Source organism: Spinacia oleracea, chromosome 1, assembly GCF_020520425.1.
Source record: "Spinacia oleracea cultivar Varoflay chromosome 1, BTI_SOV_V1, whole genome shotgun sequence".
Lineage (NCBI taxonomy): Eukaryota > Viridiplantae > Streptophyta > Magnoliopsida > Caryophyllales > Amaranthaceae > Spinacia > Spinacia oleracea.
The window spans coordinates 95,956,569-95,976,114 of record NC_079487.1 but is presented as its reverse complement, the minus strand read 5'-3'; the positions used below and the strand labels follow the sequence as shown (position 1 = coordinate 95,976,114).

The 19,546-nt window shown below is 40.9% G+C and overlaps 1 protein-coding gene across 4 annotated transcripts in view; it reads right to left on the bottom strand.

Annotated features, from left to right (window-relative positions):
• Positions 1-7,372: 7,372 nt before the first annotated feature.
• Positions 7,373-19,546, bottom strand: part of LOC110779704 (uncharacterized) — a 33,320-nt gene continuing 21,146 nt past the window's right edge. For 2 of the 4 annotated variants that reach the window (XM_056836832.1, XM_056836837.1), the window contains 4 exons: positions 9,829-9,958; positions 9,427-9,725; positions 8,691-8,969; positions 7,373-7,747 (listed from right to left, as the gene is read on the bottom strand). In XM_056836832.1, the coding sequence (XP_056692810.1) occupies positions 7,691-7,747; positions 8,691-8,969; positions 9,427-9,725; positions 9,829-9,958 (765 nt within the window). In that variant the 3' untranslated portion in view covers positions 7,373-7,690. Of the gene's footprint in view, positions 7,748-8,647; positions 8,970-9,426; positions 9,726-9,828; positions 9,959-10,150; positions 10,382-19,546 lie in introns of those variants that run through there. The other 2 variants (XM_021984184.2, XM_056836835.1) reach the window with 2 other exon arrangements.

Sequence of the window (19,546 nt, the reverse complement as noted above, 5' to 3'; positions counted from 1 at the left end):
GAAACAAAGGGGTATTACTTCTACAATACATCTGAGAACAAAGTGTTTGTTGCTCGAGATGGTGTCTTTTTGGAGAAGGATCATATTTCCAAAATGACAAGTGGGAGAAAAGTAGACCTCGAAGAAATTCGAGTCGAACAACAAACTCTAGAGAATGCTCAAGATGACATTCAGGATGAAACTCAGAGATCTTTAGAAGAATCTGGTGAGAATCATGGTCAATCTAGAAATGTTACCCCGCGTAGATCGCAAAGATATAGATCTCAACCGGAAAGGTACTTAGGTATTTTGACGAACGAGAGCTATGACGTTCTATTACTTGAAAGTGATGAACCTGCGACTTACAAGCAAGCTATGACGAGCCCTAGCTCCAAGCAATGGCAAGAAGCCATGCAATCTGAATTAGACTCCATGTCTGAAAACCAAGTATGGGATTTGGTCGATTTGCCAGATGGCTACCAAGCCATTGGAAGCAAATGGGTTTTCAAACTGAAAAAGGACAAGGATGGGAAACTTGAAGTTTTCAAAGCTAGATTGGTTGCAAAAGGTTACAGGCAAGTCCACGGTGTGGATTACGATGAAACCTTTTCACCAGTTGCAATGCTAAAGTCTATTCGAATAATGTTAGCAATCGCTGCATATTACGATTACGAAATATGGCAGATGGATGTCAAAACTGCTTTCTTAAACGGCGTTTTAACAGAAACTGTGTTTATGACACAGCCTGAAGGTTTTGAGGATCCAAAGAATGCTAAAAAGGTATGCAAGCTAAAGAAGTCAATCTACGGATTGAAGCAGGCATCCAGGAGCTGGAATATACGTTTTGATGAAGCAGTCAGTGACTTTGGTTTCATCAAGAACGCGGACGAATCTTGTGTATACAAGAAGGTCAGTGGGAGCAAAAATTGCTTTCCTAGTATTATATGTCGACGACATATTGCTTATCGGAAATGACATTCCTATGTTGAACTCTGTCAAGATTTGGCTTGGGAAATGTTTTTCGATGAAGGATCTAGGAGAAGCACAGTACATATTGGGCATCAAGATTTACAGAGATAGATCTAAAAAGATGATTGGACTTAGTCAAAGCACTTATATCAATAAGGTGCTTGATAGGTTCAAGATGGCGGACTCCAAGCGAGGCTACCTACCCATGTCTCATGGAATGACTCTAAGCAAGACTCAGTGCCCAAAAACACTTGATGAGCGTAGACGAATGAATGGGATTCCATATGCATCATTGATTGGTTCAATAATGTATGCTATGATATGTACACGCCCGGATGTTGCGTACGCACTCAGTGCTACGAGCAGATACCAGTCAGACCCAGGAGAGGCGCATTGGACTGCTGCCAAGAACATTCTGAAGTACCTGAAAAGGCACAAAGATGACTTCCTGGTCTATGGTGGAGATGATGAATTAATTGTTAAAGGCTATACGGACGCAAGTTTCCAAACCGACAAAGATGATTTCAGATCACAGTCTGGGTTTGTCTTCTGCCTCAACGGAGGAGCAGTAAGCTGGAAAAGTGCTAAGCAAAGCACCATTGCGGATTCTACAACTGAAGCGGAGTACATTGCTGCACATGAAGCAGCAAAGGAAGCTATATGGCTAAGGAAGTTCATAGGAGAACTTGGTGTAGTCCCCTCCATTAAAGGACCAATAGCCCTGTATTGTGATAATAACGGAGCTATTGCACAGGCAAAAGAGCCTAGACACCACCAGAGAGTCAAGCATGTACTTCGTAGATTTCACCTTCTACGAGAGTTCGTTGAAAGAAAAGAAGTCGAGATAAGCAAAATTGGAACTGATGACAACATATCAGATCCATTAACTAAACCTCTGCCGCAAGCGAAGCACAACTCGCACACTGCAGCTATGGGAATCAAGCATATTGGAGAATGGCTTTGATGTCTCTGTTTAATGTTTTAAAGTTTTAGAGTTTAAATCTTTGTAAAACATTATTGGTTAATCATTCACAATAAATGAAAGAAATTCATTTTTCCATTTAATTTATGGTTTATTAAATGATGAGTCCCTTCAACTTGACGATATATTCAAGATAGACTGTCAGGACCAGTCCTGTGACTAAGAAATGTCTATCAAGTGAACTTGAATGTCAAAAGTTGAAAATGGTCCCTAATCGGAGTTTTCTATAAAATTGGACGCATAGAAAACGTTAGACGATTAGAATGCAAGATGACTAGTAGTTCTGTTTCTTGAACTATGTGGACATGGCAATGTCATAATCATTTGCATAGATACTTACTTTGGGAAGACTAGTATCGGACAAGACCTATGAAACTTTACTGTAAGAGATGAAAGTCTGTCATAAGTAAATTTCATTAAATTATTAGACACTAAATCCTCAATACCTGAGTGATTTGAGATTACTTGTTTGAGAACTGGTTGCTTTGACGTTGACCAACCGTCGCACCGTAAAAGGAGGCTATAAAGGCAACGCTCAGGTAATCACCTATCAAACGAAGTCTAATCTCAAGATCGCAAGATTGGGATTGTCCTCCCATAAATCGGGATGAGATGCTTAAAAGTTGTACAAGGCCACTCGGAGAGCTAGAAACTGTGAAATGCATGGCCGTGCTCGGATGAATCATAGGCTATGATTATCTGTTTATTTGATCAGTTGAACTCTGAAACCGAGGAACACCTCTGGACATAATAAGGATGACAACTCTTACCTTATGTTCAAGAGCAAGCATCGAGCGACAAAGGAATTAGGAAATGCACACTTGTCCCTAAGGACAAGTGGGAGACTGAAGGAAATAATGCCCTTGGTCCAAGTATGCATTCTATGTTAAGTCTAATAAATGCGGTTCAGTATTAATTAACAAGTTAATAATTCAGTGAGATCAAGTGAGCTGAATGCCTAGCTAGAGGCCGCTTCAGTTCAAGTGGAATTAATGATATTAATCCACAGCTTACTCTTGACTGAACCCGTAGGGTCACACAAATAGTACGTAAACGGATCAAGTATTTAATGGCATTAAATACTCCATCTATGAATATTCGGAACCGACGGATCTTGGTTTCAGTGGGAGCTAAGATCGTCACAGGCAAGAAATGAATACTCCGGAAACGATGATATTGCCGGAAACGGAAATATGGATCGTATCGGAAATATGAATATTATCCAAGTCGTAGATGTTGCCGGAAACGGAAACATGGTACGTATCGGAAAATATTATTGGAAATGGAAATATTACCAGAATCGGAAATATTGCCGGAAACGGAAATATTGTCAGAATCGGAAATATTGCCGGAATCGGAAAATAATTCCGGAAACGGAAATATTAAATATTTGTTCGAAACGGAAATTAATTCCGGAATCGGAAATATTAAATATTGTTCGTATCGGAAATAGATTCCGGAAATGGAAATTTAATCGGAAGCGTATCGTACGAATTAGCATCGGACGAGGCTTGCCGGACGAAGGCCCAGCACGAAGCCGGGGCCATCGCCCAGCAAGCATGCGCGCCACAAGCCCAGCCAAGGCAGCGCCCAGGCCTACCGCAAGGCAGGCCCAGCGCGCGCCAAGGGCCACGGATGCGTGGGCCGTGCTGCGTGGGCTGCTGCTCGCACGCGCATGGGCAGCCCTTGTGGCTGCCGTGTGTGTGTGAGTTTGTGCTCATGCGTGATTCCTGAATCTGCAAGAGTCAGTGTATGATTAAATTTCTATTCCTAATTGGATAAATTAATTAAATAGAATTCATGTAGGACTCTAATTTCAATTAATTCGTATCCTACTAGGATTACGATTCCTTTTCCATAACTCTATAAATAAAGGCCTAGGGGTCATAATTTATACATAAGTTTCAAAGTATTCAAAAGTGAGTTTTTTTGAGAAAAAAATTAAAACACATCTTGCTCAAAAAGTGCCGAAATTTTCTAGTACCTTAAGGGCGATTCTAGTTGGTCAATCTTAAGGCGGATCCGGACGTGCTGTGGACTATCTACGGAGGGACGACACTTGGAGTCCTAAAAGACTTGTTCTTGTTCGGTTCGGGCGCAGCTAGGGAGGGCACGCAACAAAGAGTATGCATCTAAATTATGCTATATGATTATGTGTAAATAATATGTTGTCCTGGGTTAATGGTTGTTTCCGCATGATCTATGTAGTGTCATATGTATCATAACCTAACATAAATGTCATCATTATTATATATTAGTTATCAATTCATTTACTCGTACACCAACGAAATGATTTTAATTAATGTTTCAACTATGTATGTACTAATTATCCCTAATAATACACATTTACAGTTACCCCAAACCCTAAACCCTATTATTGATTAGTAATAACAATAATTAACAAGAAAGAACTGATGTAATATCTGTTGTGTATGGAAACATAAATATAATTAATTTGTTCATCCATACCTGATTATCTAGCTGTAATCTTCTCCTTCCGCCGCCCACAGCGTCTTTCGCCATTGATAACACAGAGTTCACTCACAGAACGGTTATCGATAGATTTATTGAATTCAAGGAGACTAAATCAAGAGTTCCTCCAACGATTGTTTTGGGATTTTTTTGTGACAAACCCTCATCACGAATCTAAGGGAATTTGAGAAATTTGAGTTCCAGAAATGGTTGATTGTATCAGATTGATGAAGAAGAAGAATATGTGGATTACAATTCACCTTGTTTTTGCCGCCAAACAATTGGACTGGAATTTTGGCGCTTTGGACGAAATTTTACTTCTCTCACTAACTTTGAGTTGGCGCCAGGTAATATCATGGTTTCCTTTTTTTTTCTGTTGTTTTTGCCCCACTTTAAAGTTTATTATTATTATATTCTTGGTATAGTTTTTAAAGCCTCTAGTAGGTATAGTCCAAGACTTTCTCGGTTGGTGCCCTTGTCGGAACAAGTTACTTATTAAATGTATACGGAGAATGATGATTTGACGGCACTCACATTTTTCTAGGGATTTCCATATTGGATTGGGATTTGAGATTTCATTTGTCAAATTTGTGATATGAGTTTCTTTCTAGTGCTTAATTACCAGTTTAAAAAATGTATTATGTTTTTTTGTAAATTTGGTAATCACTTGAAAACTTGTATTCAAACTTCAAAGGGTGTGCTCTTGTTATAAATGTAAGTAATTTGTACGGTTTCAGGCTCAGATAATGGTGATATTTGGACTATGTGGTTAATGAACGCAGTAATCTCTTTGGTCTAAGTTTCTTTGTTGTTCTGATGAGGTGATTATTATAATTATATCACATGTAGGTTGTGAATTTTCCCTTCTAATTGATTTGAAATGGGGTTGAATACTACATTACATTACAAGAAGAAAAACCAGTTACATTGAATTCATTACTAACTTCAATATTTCATTGTTAATGCTTGTCTGGTCTCAATTACTAAAATGTTGAATTTGAATGTCACGACTGTCTATTTGAGGTTGTTTTGGCTTTGTTGATTTACTAAATGATGATGTAGTGGTTAATTTGGTTGAATCTTAGCCCATACCTCATTGCTTTAGTTCTTGTGGAACCGTTCTGATTCAACTACAACTGGACTAACATTGGCGTATAGAATGTTGAACTTGATGTTGGCTACACTTGTTAACAACTACAACTGGAAACTTAAAGATGGAATGAATCCTGAAAATTTAGATATGGATGAAAAGTTCGGAATTACATTGCAGAAGGTTAATCCCCTTCGAACTATCCCAATCCCAAGGAATTAATTACTTAGTCACACAACAAGATCGAGTCGCTTCTTATAAGAATAAAGCTAGTATTTCCGTTATAACTTTTTATGAAATTTGTGTTCCCTAAAAAAAGTACGTAGTACTTTGAATTGTTTATGAGTCATCATGTTCAACTTTAATCTAGATATGTTTTTCACCGATCTTGATAATTATTGTAAGTGTCTTATATATGAATTACTTTTAATAATACTCCCCCCGTCTCAGATTAGTTATTACACTTACCTTTACACAAAGTTTTAAGTGATAAGTGGTTGTTTGGTTATCAATTATTATTTTATTGAAAAAGTAGATGCGATAGGAGTTAGTGAGATATTTTTTTAATTGAATGAGAGAGGGTGTGGGGACCAAAAAAGTTTTAGTGGGAAGATAGAGGCAATATAATAATTGTGGGGTCATTCCTAATTTAGAAGTGTAACAACTAATCTGGGACGGATGAAAAAAGAAAGTGTAACAACTAATCTGGGACGGAGGGAGTATTATTTATCGCGTAAAAATATACTCCCTCCGTCTCTTTTTGTTCTTTACGTTTTCCTTTTTTGGTATTTCAAAATGTTCTTTACATTTCCTTTTATAACTTAGTATTCTATCAAAATTTGTGTTCAATTGTTATTTTAACCAATTAAAGTTATTGTGTCATTTAATCTCGCACACTTTTTTCTTTGGTACATTAAAATTTTCTCATTTCCCAATATCAGAATTTTGATAAAAGTGAAAACATTATAAATAAACGTAATTATCTTGTTTAAATAAAAAAAATTGAGGAATATCGATGCAAATTAATTAATCGTTAAAACGCGTGAAAAATACCAAACGTAAAAAAACAAAAAGAGACGGAGGGAGTAGAAAACTTTATACTAAAAATATAAATGTCAATTAAAAATTTGCGGAGAATAATGTATCTTTAATAAAATATCATATGTTAATGTTTTTTATCTAATCAATTAACAGGTGTGTAGGGAGAGTGTTTGTTGAATCAAAAAAAAAAGTTTGCATAACTGTATAATAGTACTACTTCCTCCGTTTCTTTTTGTTTGTTACGTTTGGACTTTGCACGTTTATTAACGTATAATAAAGATTATTTTTCTTTTTTATTAAAAAAATAAACCCAAGTAAAAGTTCAATCCATTAATCAATACAACAACCAATAAGATTATTTTATTTATCAAAATGACCCCAATAATGGAAAAATACAAAGATTGCTAACTTAACATCCTTAAAAAATTGCAAAGATATTTAATGAGTTGAAAAAATTGGATCAATTAAAATTAAAAGATGGCACAAAAAATGATAGTACAACACTACAAGAAAATGATCGATTTATGACGGGAAATCCCGTCGTTGACCTGTCATAAAAGACCTATTATGACGGGATTACCCGTCACAAGCCCGTCATGAAAGGGGGCCGTCGTAATTGACTATCCCGTCATGACCCCGTCGCAAAAGCTTATTGTGACGGGAAAAATTCATGTCGGAAAAAACCTATTATGACAGGAGAAAATCCCGTCGCAAAAGGCAAAACACGACGGGCTAACCTCCCATCGCAAAAGCCAACTAGCAGCTATGACAGACTAACCCCGTCGCAAAAGACAATGATATTGATTCTTGAATCTGCTTGTTTGCATTCACCTGCTACATATCCCAAAGAAATATAAATGATTTATACATTATAGTAATACCATCATCATTGCATACAAATCAATGAAAACAACACAACCCCAGTTCAATACAAAAAATCCAAATCAACAGCAGTGGCCCATGATTAAAACCACCACAACCAATTGTCTGATGCCTAATTATATAAAAGTTCCAATTTATCTGATGACTAATTATATAAAAATTCAAACTGACTTGTCTACAACAGAGAAGAGTCGGTCAGTAGAAATGAGGCAATTTAATTAGCAGAGCAGTCAGCAAGGAAGCATATCAGCAACACCAACTTAACTTGAGAGCAGTCAGCAAGGAAGCCAGTAGAAATGATATCCACCATCCAAATAATTGTCACAAAATACCTGATGTAGACAAACAGAACCCAACATTAGTCGACCAAGTCAATTAATGCAAAATGTAGTTGATCTGTAAAAGATCTATCCTTTGCATTCAGCAGAAAGCGAAACAAGTTATGTGTTTCAAACCAAGACAAAATTTGATTAAAAAAAATGTAGAGAGTTTTATGGTATGTAACTGCAAGCTCGGACCTTCCAATTACACTCTAAGGTGTACTCACGTCTACAAATGTAACTCAGAGAGGTGTCAACTCCATTGATACTAAGCAGGTCAGCTGAACCACCTAGCCAGTCATTTTCCAGATTTATCACTTATGATATCATCAATTCATCACTACTTGATCAATTGTAAGATTAAGAGGATACTGATTTTGTCAAACATCAAGTAACAACCGCAGCACCAACTCTTCTTATTCTTGTCTGCAACATTATATTGTAAGAAAAAATGCAATTGTTCTTCACCAATTGAATTCAGAACAACTAAGTAAATATTAATAACTTTTCATTCCCATGAACTAATTGCTAGATCCCTGCTGCTCATATTCGATCGACCACATATTTGAACTCAATGTATTCGGATCATACTACAATAGTTTGATAAGTAACTAGGCCTAATTTTGTCAATTTTATCTACCAATCTGCTACACACACACACACTTTTTAGTGCTGCGACAACATCTTATCATCTCAAGTAAACAAATTTAGATCTCAAACAAAGTAAAACGCCAATATTGCACCAAATCTCCCTTGAATAAAGCAAATACTTTGTAATAATCATTTAAACTTATGGCCTGAAACGCATCTAGAATGGCCTGAAGTTTTCCCAATACCTGTACATCATGTGTTTTATCCATCATAAAAAAAAGTGACTTGATTTAAAGAGGGAGATTTATAGTATTTACGTACCTTACTAATCACTAAAAGCATCTAGAATGCCCTGAAGTTTTACCTGAAATTTTGCCTCAACTTCATTTAAACGAGTAGCAAAGGTTCTATTTTCTGCTTCCACATGTTCTATTCTTCCCAGTAACACTTCATTAACTTTTCCAGCTTGTTTTAACTTCATTTCAAGGTCAAATCGGTTTGGTAGAGGTCCTCTTAGATCCTTAGGCTTGACAGAACCACCATACCCAGCCACATATCCTTTATTTCGCCTCCCAAAACATTCTTCTATGACATCAAATACCTCCATCTCTGGATTTTCTTGAATTGTCTTCTTGATCATTTCCTTTAAGAATTAAAAACCAAGTTAGTTGTAATATCCAATAGGGTTTCACAGTTTCAAAACCCACCTACGGAACTAAACACCTTAGATTTGAGAGCAAACCTCAGATAAAATGTTTTAGTTGTGTTTTGATGAGGCACTTCAGGGCTTTAACTACTAGAGCACTAGACCTAATAGTATTAGCGCGGTATCTATCATTACTCTTGACAGAATGACTGCTTCATTTCCCTCTTTTTGGCCGAAAGTAATACATAGTTTATCCAGTGATGCTTATAATCAAGAAAAAAGAATTAATGTTCACTTCACTCTGTATTATCCAGTGATGCTTATAATCAAGAAAAAAGAATTAATGTGCACATGTACATGATCAATGAATTCAGGCAGAACATACGGAAGGATGATGGTAGCAAATATCCAGTGTTTCAGTAAAAAAAAAAAAAACAGCAGCAAATGTCCATACCTGTAAAACAGCCCACATATGTTCTACATTATCTGAGTCCAAATCTTCCCATTTGTGAACTCTCACGGGACACAAATTGGGGTTACGAACAATTTTTCCAATATACCTTGTGAATTCATTTCCATCATCACCCACTACTCGACCTTCATAAAACGCTACCCGAAGTTTCTTCCCTGTTGAAAGATGTGCAACCTTCTTGCACTTGTTTCTTCCTCGAGGTACTAGATTGAGATTCTTCGTCTTTACCGGAGCACTTGAAGAAGAGCTAGCTCCAATAGTGTTAGTATTTTCTACCTGACCTATTTGATAACCACAGAAATTAATTAGAAACTGGCTTATCCAAATAAAACAAGAATAAATCACAAAATCTGATATAACAAGAAATAAATCACATAATCTGACCTTGTAAGAGACTGCCCAAGTCGTCTTCAAACAGAATATCCTGGGCTTGTTGATTAGTTTCTTTAGCTCTACAATTCATGCGACTCCTACCAAGTATTTCCTTTATTTTTGCAAAAGGGGACATATTATTCTGCAATATTACCAAAAGAAAAGTTAATAATATGTATATTGAAAGAATTTAATACAAACAAAAGGTGTATACTTATATTACTTATTTACAAATGACACTTGATCGTTTTAGGTTCTACTTCTCTTGGAACTTCCACTTGTTTTTTGTTTTCGCTCCTTTTTATCTCACTTTTATCAACAGTTTTGGGCTCACCTTCTCCAATTGCATTACAGATCTTACCACCTTTCTCAAAGGAAACATGTGGAAGCCACTCTGGCAGAAATCGTTCGGACTCATATAACTGAAACGCCTCATTTTCGTTGTCTGTCTCATTGGTATCATCATTGCACTTTGGTATTGTTTGAGTGAAGTCCCTAGGTTGTGTTTTCTCAGCTACATGCCAACCCTTATTAGCATTGTCAACAACATAAAAGGCTTGTGATGCTTGACTAGCTAACACAAAGGGTTCTCTGTTTTCAATAGGCGACGACAATTGATGCTCACTGTACCATATTTATCGATCTTCATCCCATTCTCAGTGTCATGCACATCATGCCACCGGCAACGAAACAATGTCACTGTGAGGGGGTCGAAAAAGCACGAGGCTAATGCGTGACCTCGTCCCTCGTGGGTGTGACGATTCTTTTTATTCAATCAAGTGTAATTGGATTTCCTGTGAGTTTACACCCAATTGACTAGTAATATAGGAGTCGCCATTCAGTTTTTAACGACAATGAGAAAATCTGACAAAACCCGGTTATCGTGACATAAAGGGAGTGCAATTATGTTTGACCACGACGACCGTAGGTTCCCTTGTGATCCCTGGTGTGGGGATCTCTCAACATACACCCGCAAGGTAGAGATTGAGGGTTCGGGGGACTGTAACTACCGAGAGGAGTACTTCGCTCGTCGATAACTCCAGAGGCAGGATATCCTTACTAGCTCAGCATAAATAATTGAAGGGACATGCGTTAACTATTAAACTAATCTGAATTGATTTTAGCCATATGCAACATATAATACTAGATCGATCGTGTTTATCTGATTTAAATAGAATTAAGGGACCTAGCATGATAATCCAATTTCCCAAAAATATTATATTTGTTAGACGTGATAGAACAATCAGATTTAGTTAGTTTAACAGTTCATAAAAAGGGCGAGGAAAGCAATTAAATCATCGAGAAGGGACACATTACGACACACCCTTGAGAGGTGCGTCACGGTTCTCAGAAAACTAACCACTTTGACTTTGCTATTTCTCCTTTTTATTTAACGAATCTCAATTATGGGACAGGATACGTTCTGTTCGATTTATGGATCGATTGCGACAGAACGCGTGAACAGTTTTGCAGCGTGAGGCTTAGGCTAAGGGTTGGAGTCAGTACTCAGAATATAATTGTGTGTTGTGTGTGTGTTCTTTTCACGTCGAATTTGGGACTGTATTTATAGGGAAGAGTTCGTGGAAAGATAGAATTGCAGAGTTCTAATCCACAAAGAATTAGGAAAAAACACGTACCCAAGTATTTTCAGCGCTCAGGCCTGGGCGCCGAAGATTTCGGCGCCCAGAGCCAGGCGTTGAAAATGGGGTCTGGGCTGTTTTCTTAGTCAGATTCGGATTCCTGAAATCCGTAGTGTTTGAGACTTAATAGAGTCTTTTAGTGCGTATCAATTTCATGACGGAATGCGTCTGGGCCCGTTACGAACTCTAGGCTCGTTAGGATTTTAATTAATACGTAACTCTTATTTCCGAATCATATTAGGAATAGGATTCTCGCAGTTATCTCATTTAGGATTTATGTTGGAATGCAACACCTAATTCTGACAGGTTTCTATCCTTTATGATTTGCCACTTTTAGAAGCTACCTTTTATGGCAGTTACTATTTTTAGCAGATTTCCATAAATAGCAGTTTTCTATAAATATCAGGTTTCGGGTGAAATGAAAAGGGGAATTGAGATTCTTTTATTTTATAGGAGATGCGTTGTCAAGTGGAGATTTATGCTTTCATCATCGAACCTTCCCTTTCGGGAATGGGGACAAAAGTAGGTGTCTACAGTTAGCCCCCACTTTGACTGAGTCTTGGAATAAGACGATGGTAAAGTATTAGACGGAGTGCGTCACACAAGCCATGGTGTATGTGACCTGTTTTGCGAGGGTCTCACGAGCCCCCGAGTGATAACATTTGACTTAAGGGTCATCACTTGAAGTGTCGACATATCCCTCACGTGTCATTGGGATTTGTCAACTGATAGTATAGAAACTTCCTCACTTTGTCATTGGAAGGATCTAAAGGGGCGTAGAAACTCCCTCACTTTGTCATTGGGAGTAGCTACAGATATTTTCGAAATCAAAGCTATAAAGTGTAATTGGGCCTGGCCAAGCCCAATTACGAGGTAAAAATGTTTTTAAAGATTCTCATTTTCAGGGCTAGCTAAACGAGAAAAACCCCCTTGTTTTTATGGGACGTAAAACGAAGGAAAATCCAGCACATCGCTCTTTTTTTGGAAAAAATGAAAAACCAATCCTTTTAATTTCTGGAAAAGGGAAAACCAGAAAAAGTTGTCCCTGCAGCGACTAAGGACCTGCACAGTTAGTGATGCAGACCCCGCCGGCTAAAGATGGCGAGCCTGTCCGCTAAGGGTGGACACCCCGTCCGATAGAAGTGAACGAATCTGTTTTGAAGTATGTTTGCTTTTTTTTTGAAAATAAGGACCTACGCGGCTTGTGACGTAGACCCCGCCGGCTAAAGATGGCGAACCTGTCCGCTAAGGGTGGACACCCCGTCCGATAGAAGTGGACGAATCTATTTTGAAATTTGTTTGTGCTTTTTGAAAATAAGGACCTACGTGGTTTGTGACGTAGACCCCGCCGGCTGAAGATGGCGAGCCTATTTTAAATTTGAAGACTTTATTTTTTCGAAAACTGAGGACCTGCGCGGCTAGTGACGCAGACCCCGCCCGCTGAGGGTGGGCGAGCCCATTTTGAATTTCTTATTTTGCCTATGTAGAAGGGCTTTTGTGATTACAACCTGTTGGTGGGTCGTAATATTTCCTGATCAGGTGTGTCCTATGAGTGGGTCCACACTGTGTATATTTTTAACGATATCGCAAAATACCATTCTTGGGAAAGAAATATCAAGATAACAGATAATTTACACAAAATAGGGGAGTACGCGTGCCCGACAGCGAATATTCGCTGTCTGGGAGGCATTTTCAGCGCCCAGCTCTGGGCGCGAGAATTTCTAACGCCCAGAGCTGGGCGTTGAAAATGCGAAGGGGAGACGGGTCTTTAAATTCGCGGACCGTCTCCTTCCTTTCCCATTTCCACCATTTCCGCTCAAGCTCCTCATCTCTTTCAACTGATTTCTTGCTCGTTTCTTCACTTTTCTTTACGAATTCTACTCCAAATCACTTCCTAATCTTCCCAATGTAAGTAATCTTCGGTAATTTTGAGCTTTTTTGTCAATTTCAATATTTTTGTCAAGTATTTTTATGCATGAAATTGATTTGGGGGTTTTTGATTTTGTGCCCCTTTCCTTCAATTAGATAGTTGGAAATGTTCCACATAACATGTTAATTAGTTTGTGCATGTTAATTTTTGCAAGTATGTTGATTTTTGTTGAATTTGGGCATTTTCATGCTAGGCCCCAAGTATACCTACAACTCTAGTATTTTCTTACAATGTAGGTGTTCTTGGTATATTGCTTGTGTTCCTCATAATTCATGAATGACAAATTATGGAAGAATTTTCATTTTGTAGGAGTTAATTAAAAAATTTCACTTAAGGAATTTTTTGCTCGATATGAACTTAGTATCATGTCTTAGGGAACAAAAATTGTATGACTCCATTTTATGAGCGGAATGCACTCCCTTAGTGATTGGTGTGAGTGCCAGTTTTGTTAAAGGTATAATGCCTTATTGTATTATTGATCAGCATGCCTGACGAGTCGTCACCTCCTCCTGGTGGCCACGAGGAGCGTGGCATGACGCGTCAGTCTACTGGCGCGGGTCCCCTATGGGTGGGCCCTGAGCTCTACGACGGTCGTGATCTACACTACGACCTAGAGCACCACGTGACTTCCCGCCTTCACGCGAGGAGAGAGACTACGGTTCGCGGCTATGGCGCAGCGACGAGTGAGACCGTTTTTAGCTTCTTGAGCTCGGACGCCCAGGCCTTGGTGAGGGCGAGCTCACTGTTTCCGGTGGTTGAGACCTTCTGGGAGATACTGTGGCTTAACATCTCCCTGTCCTTTTTGCGGTCGTTCATGAGGTGGTGGTGGGATACCACCAACACCTTCCATTTTCCTTGGGGCGAGATGACGATCACTCCTGAGGACTACACGACTTTGACGGGCTTGACCTTTACAGGGAACCCCGTTCGTCTGAGGTCGGATGGCCCATCGCCGACTGTTGCTGAGGGTACCAGGCTCCTGGGCTCGTGGATGGGTTGGAGATTACCTTCGTACCATCCCCGTGGGATACCTTTCGCTGACCTGATGTGGGCCTTAGAGAATGGGGTAGAGGAGTCGCCTTCGAGACAGGCTCGGCTGTTCTACCTCCATTTTATTACTTCCACTTTTCTATCGGGTCCGACTGACACCTTTGACCCGAGGTGGATAGGCATGGTGGAGGACGTGTCTACACTAGGTGACTATCGCTGGGGTGATTTGGGCTATGCGACGCTTGTCGGCCAGATGAGTTTGTCGGTGCGCGACTCGGACCCGAGTAGACGTCACTTTGTGATTACATTAGCGGGAGTGCCGCGTTTGATCGAGGTATGTGCCTAGACTTTCTTTTGTTTTCTCGCTTTTACCGGGCCTCTTTTCTTGATGTTTTATTGTCTTTTCTTTTTTTGCAGCTGTGGGCCTTTGAGCACTTACCTTGGCTGGCTCCCCGAAAGGGGCAGAGGCCTTTGGAGTACCCTGCCGGTCGTCGTTGGGGTTGGAAGAAGAAGCTGACAGTGCGTCCACCGCCCGATACCGTGTGGGATCTCATTCGGGACGGGAACCCTGAGCATGTGCAGAATCTTATCCTCTATCTTGTATTTCGTCACTCTTTTTATTTTCTATGTGCGAGATCTGACCGTCTTTGTACAAAAACAGGTGGTTTGGACCCCATGGCTCTCTTTTAGGGGTACTCACGCTTCGGCCAGGGATAGTTATGCCCTGAGCCAGATGCGGGTCTTGTTCGTTGGCCGCCGGGACCCTGTCTGGTACCTGGGAGAGCGGGTACGTATGCAGACGGTCGGGGCTTTTTCGGTGCCTAGGCCTCCGCCAGCGACCATGCTGTCTACTCGCTCGATAGGCGAGTCGTGGAGGGTCCACTCGAGGACTGGCGTGCCGGCGACGGAGTTGGTGATAGAGGGAGCTAGCTATTACCAGTTTATCCAGGATTCTCTTCGTCTCCCGGAGCCTGGCGCTGTAAGTTGCCCTCTCTTTTTGTATTGATTTTAGTGTTTTCATGCTCGTGCCCATGTGTTTATGTCTACTGTGTTTTGTGCAGGAGTGTCCTGACCCTTCGTTGGGGGGGATGGGTGCTTCCCGATGCTCGGATCTCGTATACCGGAGAGAGTGGATCCGAGATTGTGGAGACTTTCCCGGAAGACCGGGTTTTCCATGCTCCGCTCCCTGAGGGAGTACAGGCGGTATGCACCTTTTATTTCTGCACTCCTCTTATATTTTTTTCTCTCTTTTTTGTTACTAACATTCCTGTTTCAGGTTCCGGCCCGTACGGCCAACGCGATGGTGGGGGTGATCAACCGGTTGAAGTCCGCGTTGGTTCGAGCCCGATCTGCACTTTCTTGCAGGAGCCCCCACTCTACTCGGGTAATGTGCCCTCTTTTTTTCTTTTGATCTGTACCTTTTGTTTGGCTTTCTGTTACTCACTCTCTTTTTTTGTCTTTTCTTGTAGACAGGTGTTGGACGTGTCGGGGACGACAACGCGGGTCCCTCGGGCGGGGGACACGGTCGTGAGAGAGAGAGCTGAGGGCACGGCACTCGCCCCTACGGCATCGCTGTTCTGACGCGGGGGTGAGTTCTTCCGGGGAGAGGTCCGAGCCGGAGCGTAGGCGACGTTCCGTATCGGTGGCCCGAGAGCCTAGCCCCGAGTTGCAGTCACAGCCTCATTTTTGGGGTGATTCTGGCTGGGGGCCCTCATACCACGGGGAGTGGAGTGGATGGACCGGCGAGGCTTGGAGATATGGAGCCGATGACGAGTCTTAGGCTTACCTCCTGTTTTGTACATACTCATTCTTGTATTCCGCATGTATATATATTTTTTGCGTTTTTTGGTGCAAGAATGTTTTGAGCCTTCCGTGGGCTTTGTTTTAACATATTATTGTAATATTAGCTTTCTAAACCAACGAGGAATTTTGAAAAGAGAAAGACTTTTGTAAAAATAATGAGTTCATACAAGAGTGCACACATATTTTTAGACTAACCGACTACTTGGGGTATTACATATGCATGTTCACTATTTTTTTGTTTTTTGCCGACTCGTGCCATACTCCTTTGTTGGGCTTGTTCCTGAAAATTCTTGTGGCTTTGTTTTTCATTCTATTTGGTCTTGCCCGTGCATGGGTTAGGGTATAGTTCCCTTTGCAATATCTTTTCTTCTTGATGCGTTGCATGACTTTATTATTTTTTAATTTTTATTTGACCGAATCCTTGATAAGGATTGCCTACGTATCTTGTCAGAATCAGGTCGCGCGTAGTTCTAGCTTTTGAAATTTTTTGAAAGGGTGTTCATTACACGTCTGCTTCCCCTCCCAAGTGTTCGTGGTTCTTTTGATGGTTCGAAAAAGGAGTACGAACACTTGCAGAATCGGGAGGATAGGTGGCAAGAGAGAATGACGCCCGTTCAAGGGCGAAAGAAATATCGGCGCCCTGGCCTGGGCGTGAAAAATAACAGCGCCCAGACCTGGGCGTTGAAGTTTTGTCCTTCGCTTTTCCTACTTTATCGAGTTTTATGCCATTTGCTTAGAGTAATGTACAGAATGCTTGCTTATGAGTCTTAACGTGTTTTATTAGATGCCTTAACTCCGGACTGGACTTTAAATATAGTACTTTTTCAATTGGTCTAAGTTCGTGAGGTTAGCAAATTCCGCTCCATCTATGTCAGCTAGTTGGACTGCTCCGCCAGGTAGGATGGTCTTTACAAAATATGGTCTTGTCCAGTTAGGCCGGAATTTTCCTCGAGGGTCCGTAGTAGGTGCGCGGACTTCTTTTAATACAAAATCGCCTTCTTTGATATTTCGAGGTTTGACTCTTTTGTTGAATTGCCTTGCGATGCGCTTTTGATACACTTGCACGTGATGTAAAGCTCTCAACCTCCGTTCGTCTAAAAGGACGAGCTCGTCGTACCTAGCTTGAACCCAATCAGCTTCGGGTAGCTTGCTTTCTAGGACGATCCGGAGGGAGGGAATTTCCAACTCGATCGTTTGAACTGCTTCCATTCCGTATACCAAGGAGTAGGGTGTTACTCCAATGGAGGTGCGGATTGAGGTTCGATAGCCCCATAACGCGAAGTGTAATTTGTTGGGCCAATCCTTATAATTTTCGGCCATCTTTTCGATTATGACTTTAATATTTTTGTTGGCCGCCTCTACCGCGCCATTCATTTGCGGCCTGTAGGGAGAGGATTTATGGTGTTTGACATGATATTTTTCGAGCAGGTCTTGGACTTCGGCCCTAAAGTGGGAACCTTGGTCACTTATGATTTCATGTGGAACCCCGTATCGACAGAATATGTTCTTGTCTAGGAATCGAGCAACATGTTTGGCCGTTAATTTTGCATAGGAGACTGCCTCTACCCATTTAGTGAAGTAATCAATTGCGACTAAAACGTACTCGTGTCCCCCTACGCCTGTTGGTGTTACCATGCCGATTATATCTATACCCCAGGTGGAAAAGGGCCATGGAGAAGTGAAGGTGTATAGTTCTGAGGGAGGAAAATGGTTAAGGTTACTGAAGATTTGGCATTTTGGGCAAGTTTTTACAAAGTGATGGCAATCGGTTTCCATAGTGGTCCAATAGTACCCTGAGCGGGATATTTTTCGGGATAGCATTTTTCCGTTCATATGGGGTCCGCACACGCCGTTATGGTATTCTTCCATTAGTCTTTGGGCTTGGTTTTGGTGGACACAAAGTAACTTGATTTTATTCGGCGTGTATTTGTACAGTTCTCCCAGAATTATGCTATATTGTGAAGCGAGGAGGCGTAGGGCCTTTTGTGCTCGCGGGGAAGTGTTTGGGGGGAATTCCCCACTTGTTTTGTAACGAAGGATGTCCGTGTACCATGGTTCTTCTTCGGTGTTTTCAGGTTCGGAGTCTATGGCACATCAATAAGCCGGCTCTTTCCTTCGCTCGACCCGAAGGGTCATTCCGTCCCATTCATTCGGGATGTTGAGCATTGAAGCTAGCTTCGCTAGTGCATCCGCGAATTGGTTGTCGTCTCTTGGCAAGTACGTATACTCGATTTTTTCAAATTGCTCGACTATTTGGTCTAAGTGAGCTTGATATTTTGAGAGACTAGTGCTTCGGACCTTCCATCTTTTGGATATATGGTTGATTATTAGGGAAGAATCCCCGAAGACTTGTAGATGTTTGACCCCGAGGCTAACTGCGGCCTCTAGCCCAACTATGCAGGCCTCGTATTCGGCGGCGTTGTTTGTGGCCTCGAAGTCAAGTTTGACGGAAATTGGTATATGGGCCCCTTCGGGACTTACTAGGAGAACTCCGACGCCGCATCCTTTCTGGTTGGACGCGCCATCGAAGTATAGTGTCCAATAGTCGTCTCAGTATCATGAGAAGTTCCTCGTCGGGGAGGAGGTAAGCTTCCGTGGTTTCCTCATTCGTGGCATGCTCGGCCAGGAATTCGGCTACCGCTCTTCCTTTGATTGTTTTTTCTGGCATGAATTTTAAGTCGAATTCTGAGAGCATGACTAGCCACCTGGACAGGCGACCATTTAGGGCGGGCTTTTCGAACATGTATTTTAAGGGGTCTAGTTGTGACACTATATGAACAGTGTGGGCCAATAGGTAATGTCTGAGTTTTTTGGATGCCCAGACGAGGGCGAGGCAGGTTTTCTCAAGTTCTGTGTATCTCGTCTCGTACTGTATGAACTTCTTGCTCAAGTAGTAAATGGCTCGCTCGGATCCATGTACACACTGTGAGAGCATAGCTCCCGCTGCAGTATCCGTGACGGTTAGGTATAGGCGTAAAGGGATTCCAGGCAAAGGCGGGGAGAGGACGGGTGGTTTACTTAGGTATTCTTTGATTTTATCGAAGGCAGTTTGGCATTGTTCATCCCATTCGACCTTTTCTTCTTTTCTTAATTTTTTGAATATTGGCTCACAAGTCATTGTAAGCTTGGAAATGAACCTACTAATGTATTGCAGCTTTCCTAGGAAGCCCCTTATCTATTTTTCAGTTTTTGGTGGGGGCATTTCGGTAATGGCTTTGATCTTAGATGGGTCAATCTCGATTCCTCGCGTACTAACAACATATCCTAGCAATTTTCCCGAGGTTACCCCGAACACACATTTTTGTGGATTTAGTCTCATGTTATATTTCAAGATTCGGGTGAAGAACTTTTTAAGTGCCGGGAGGTG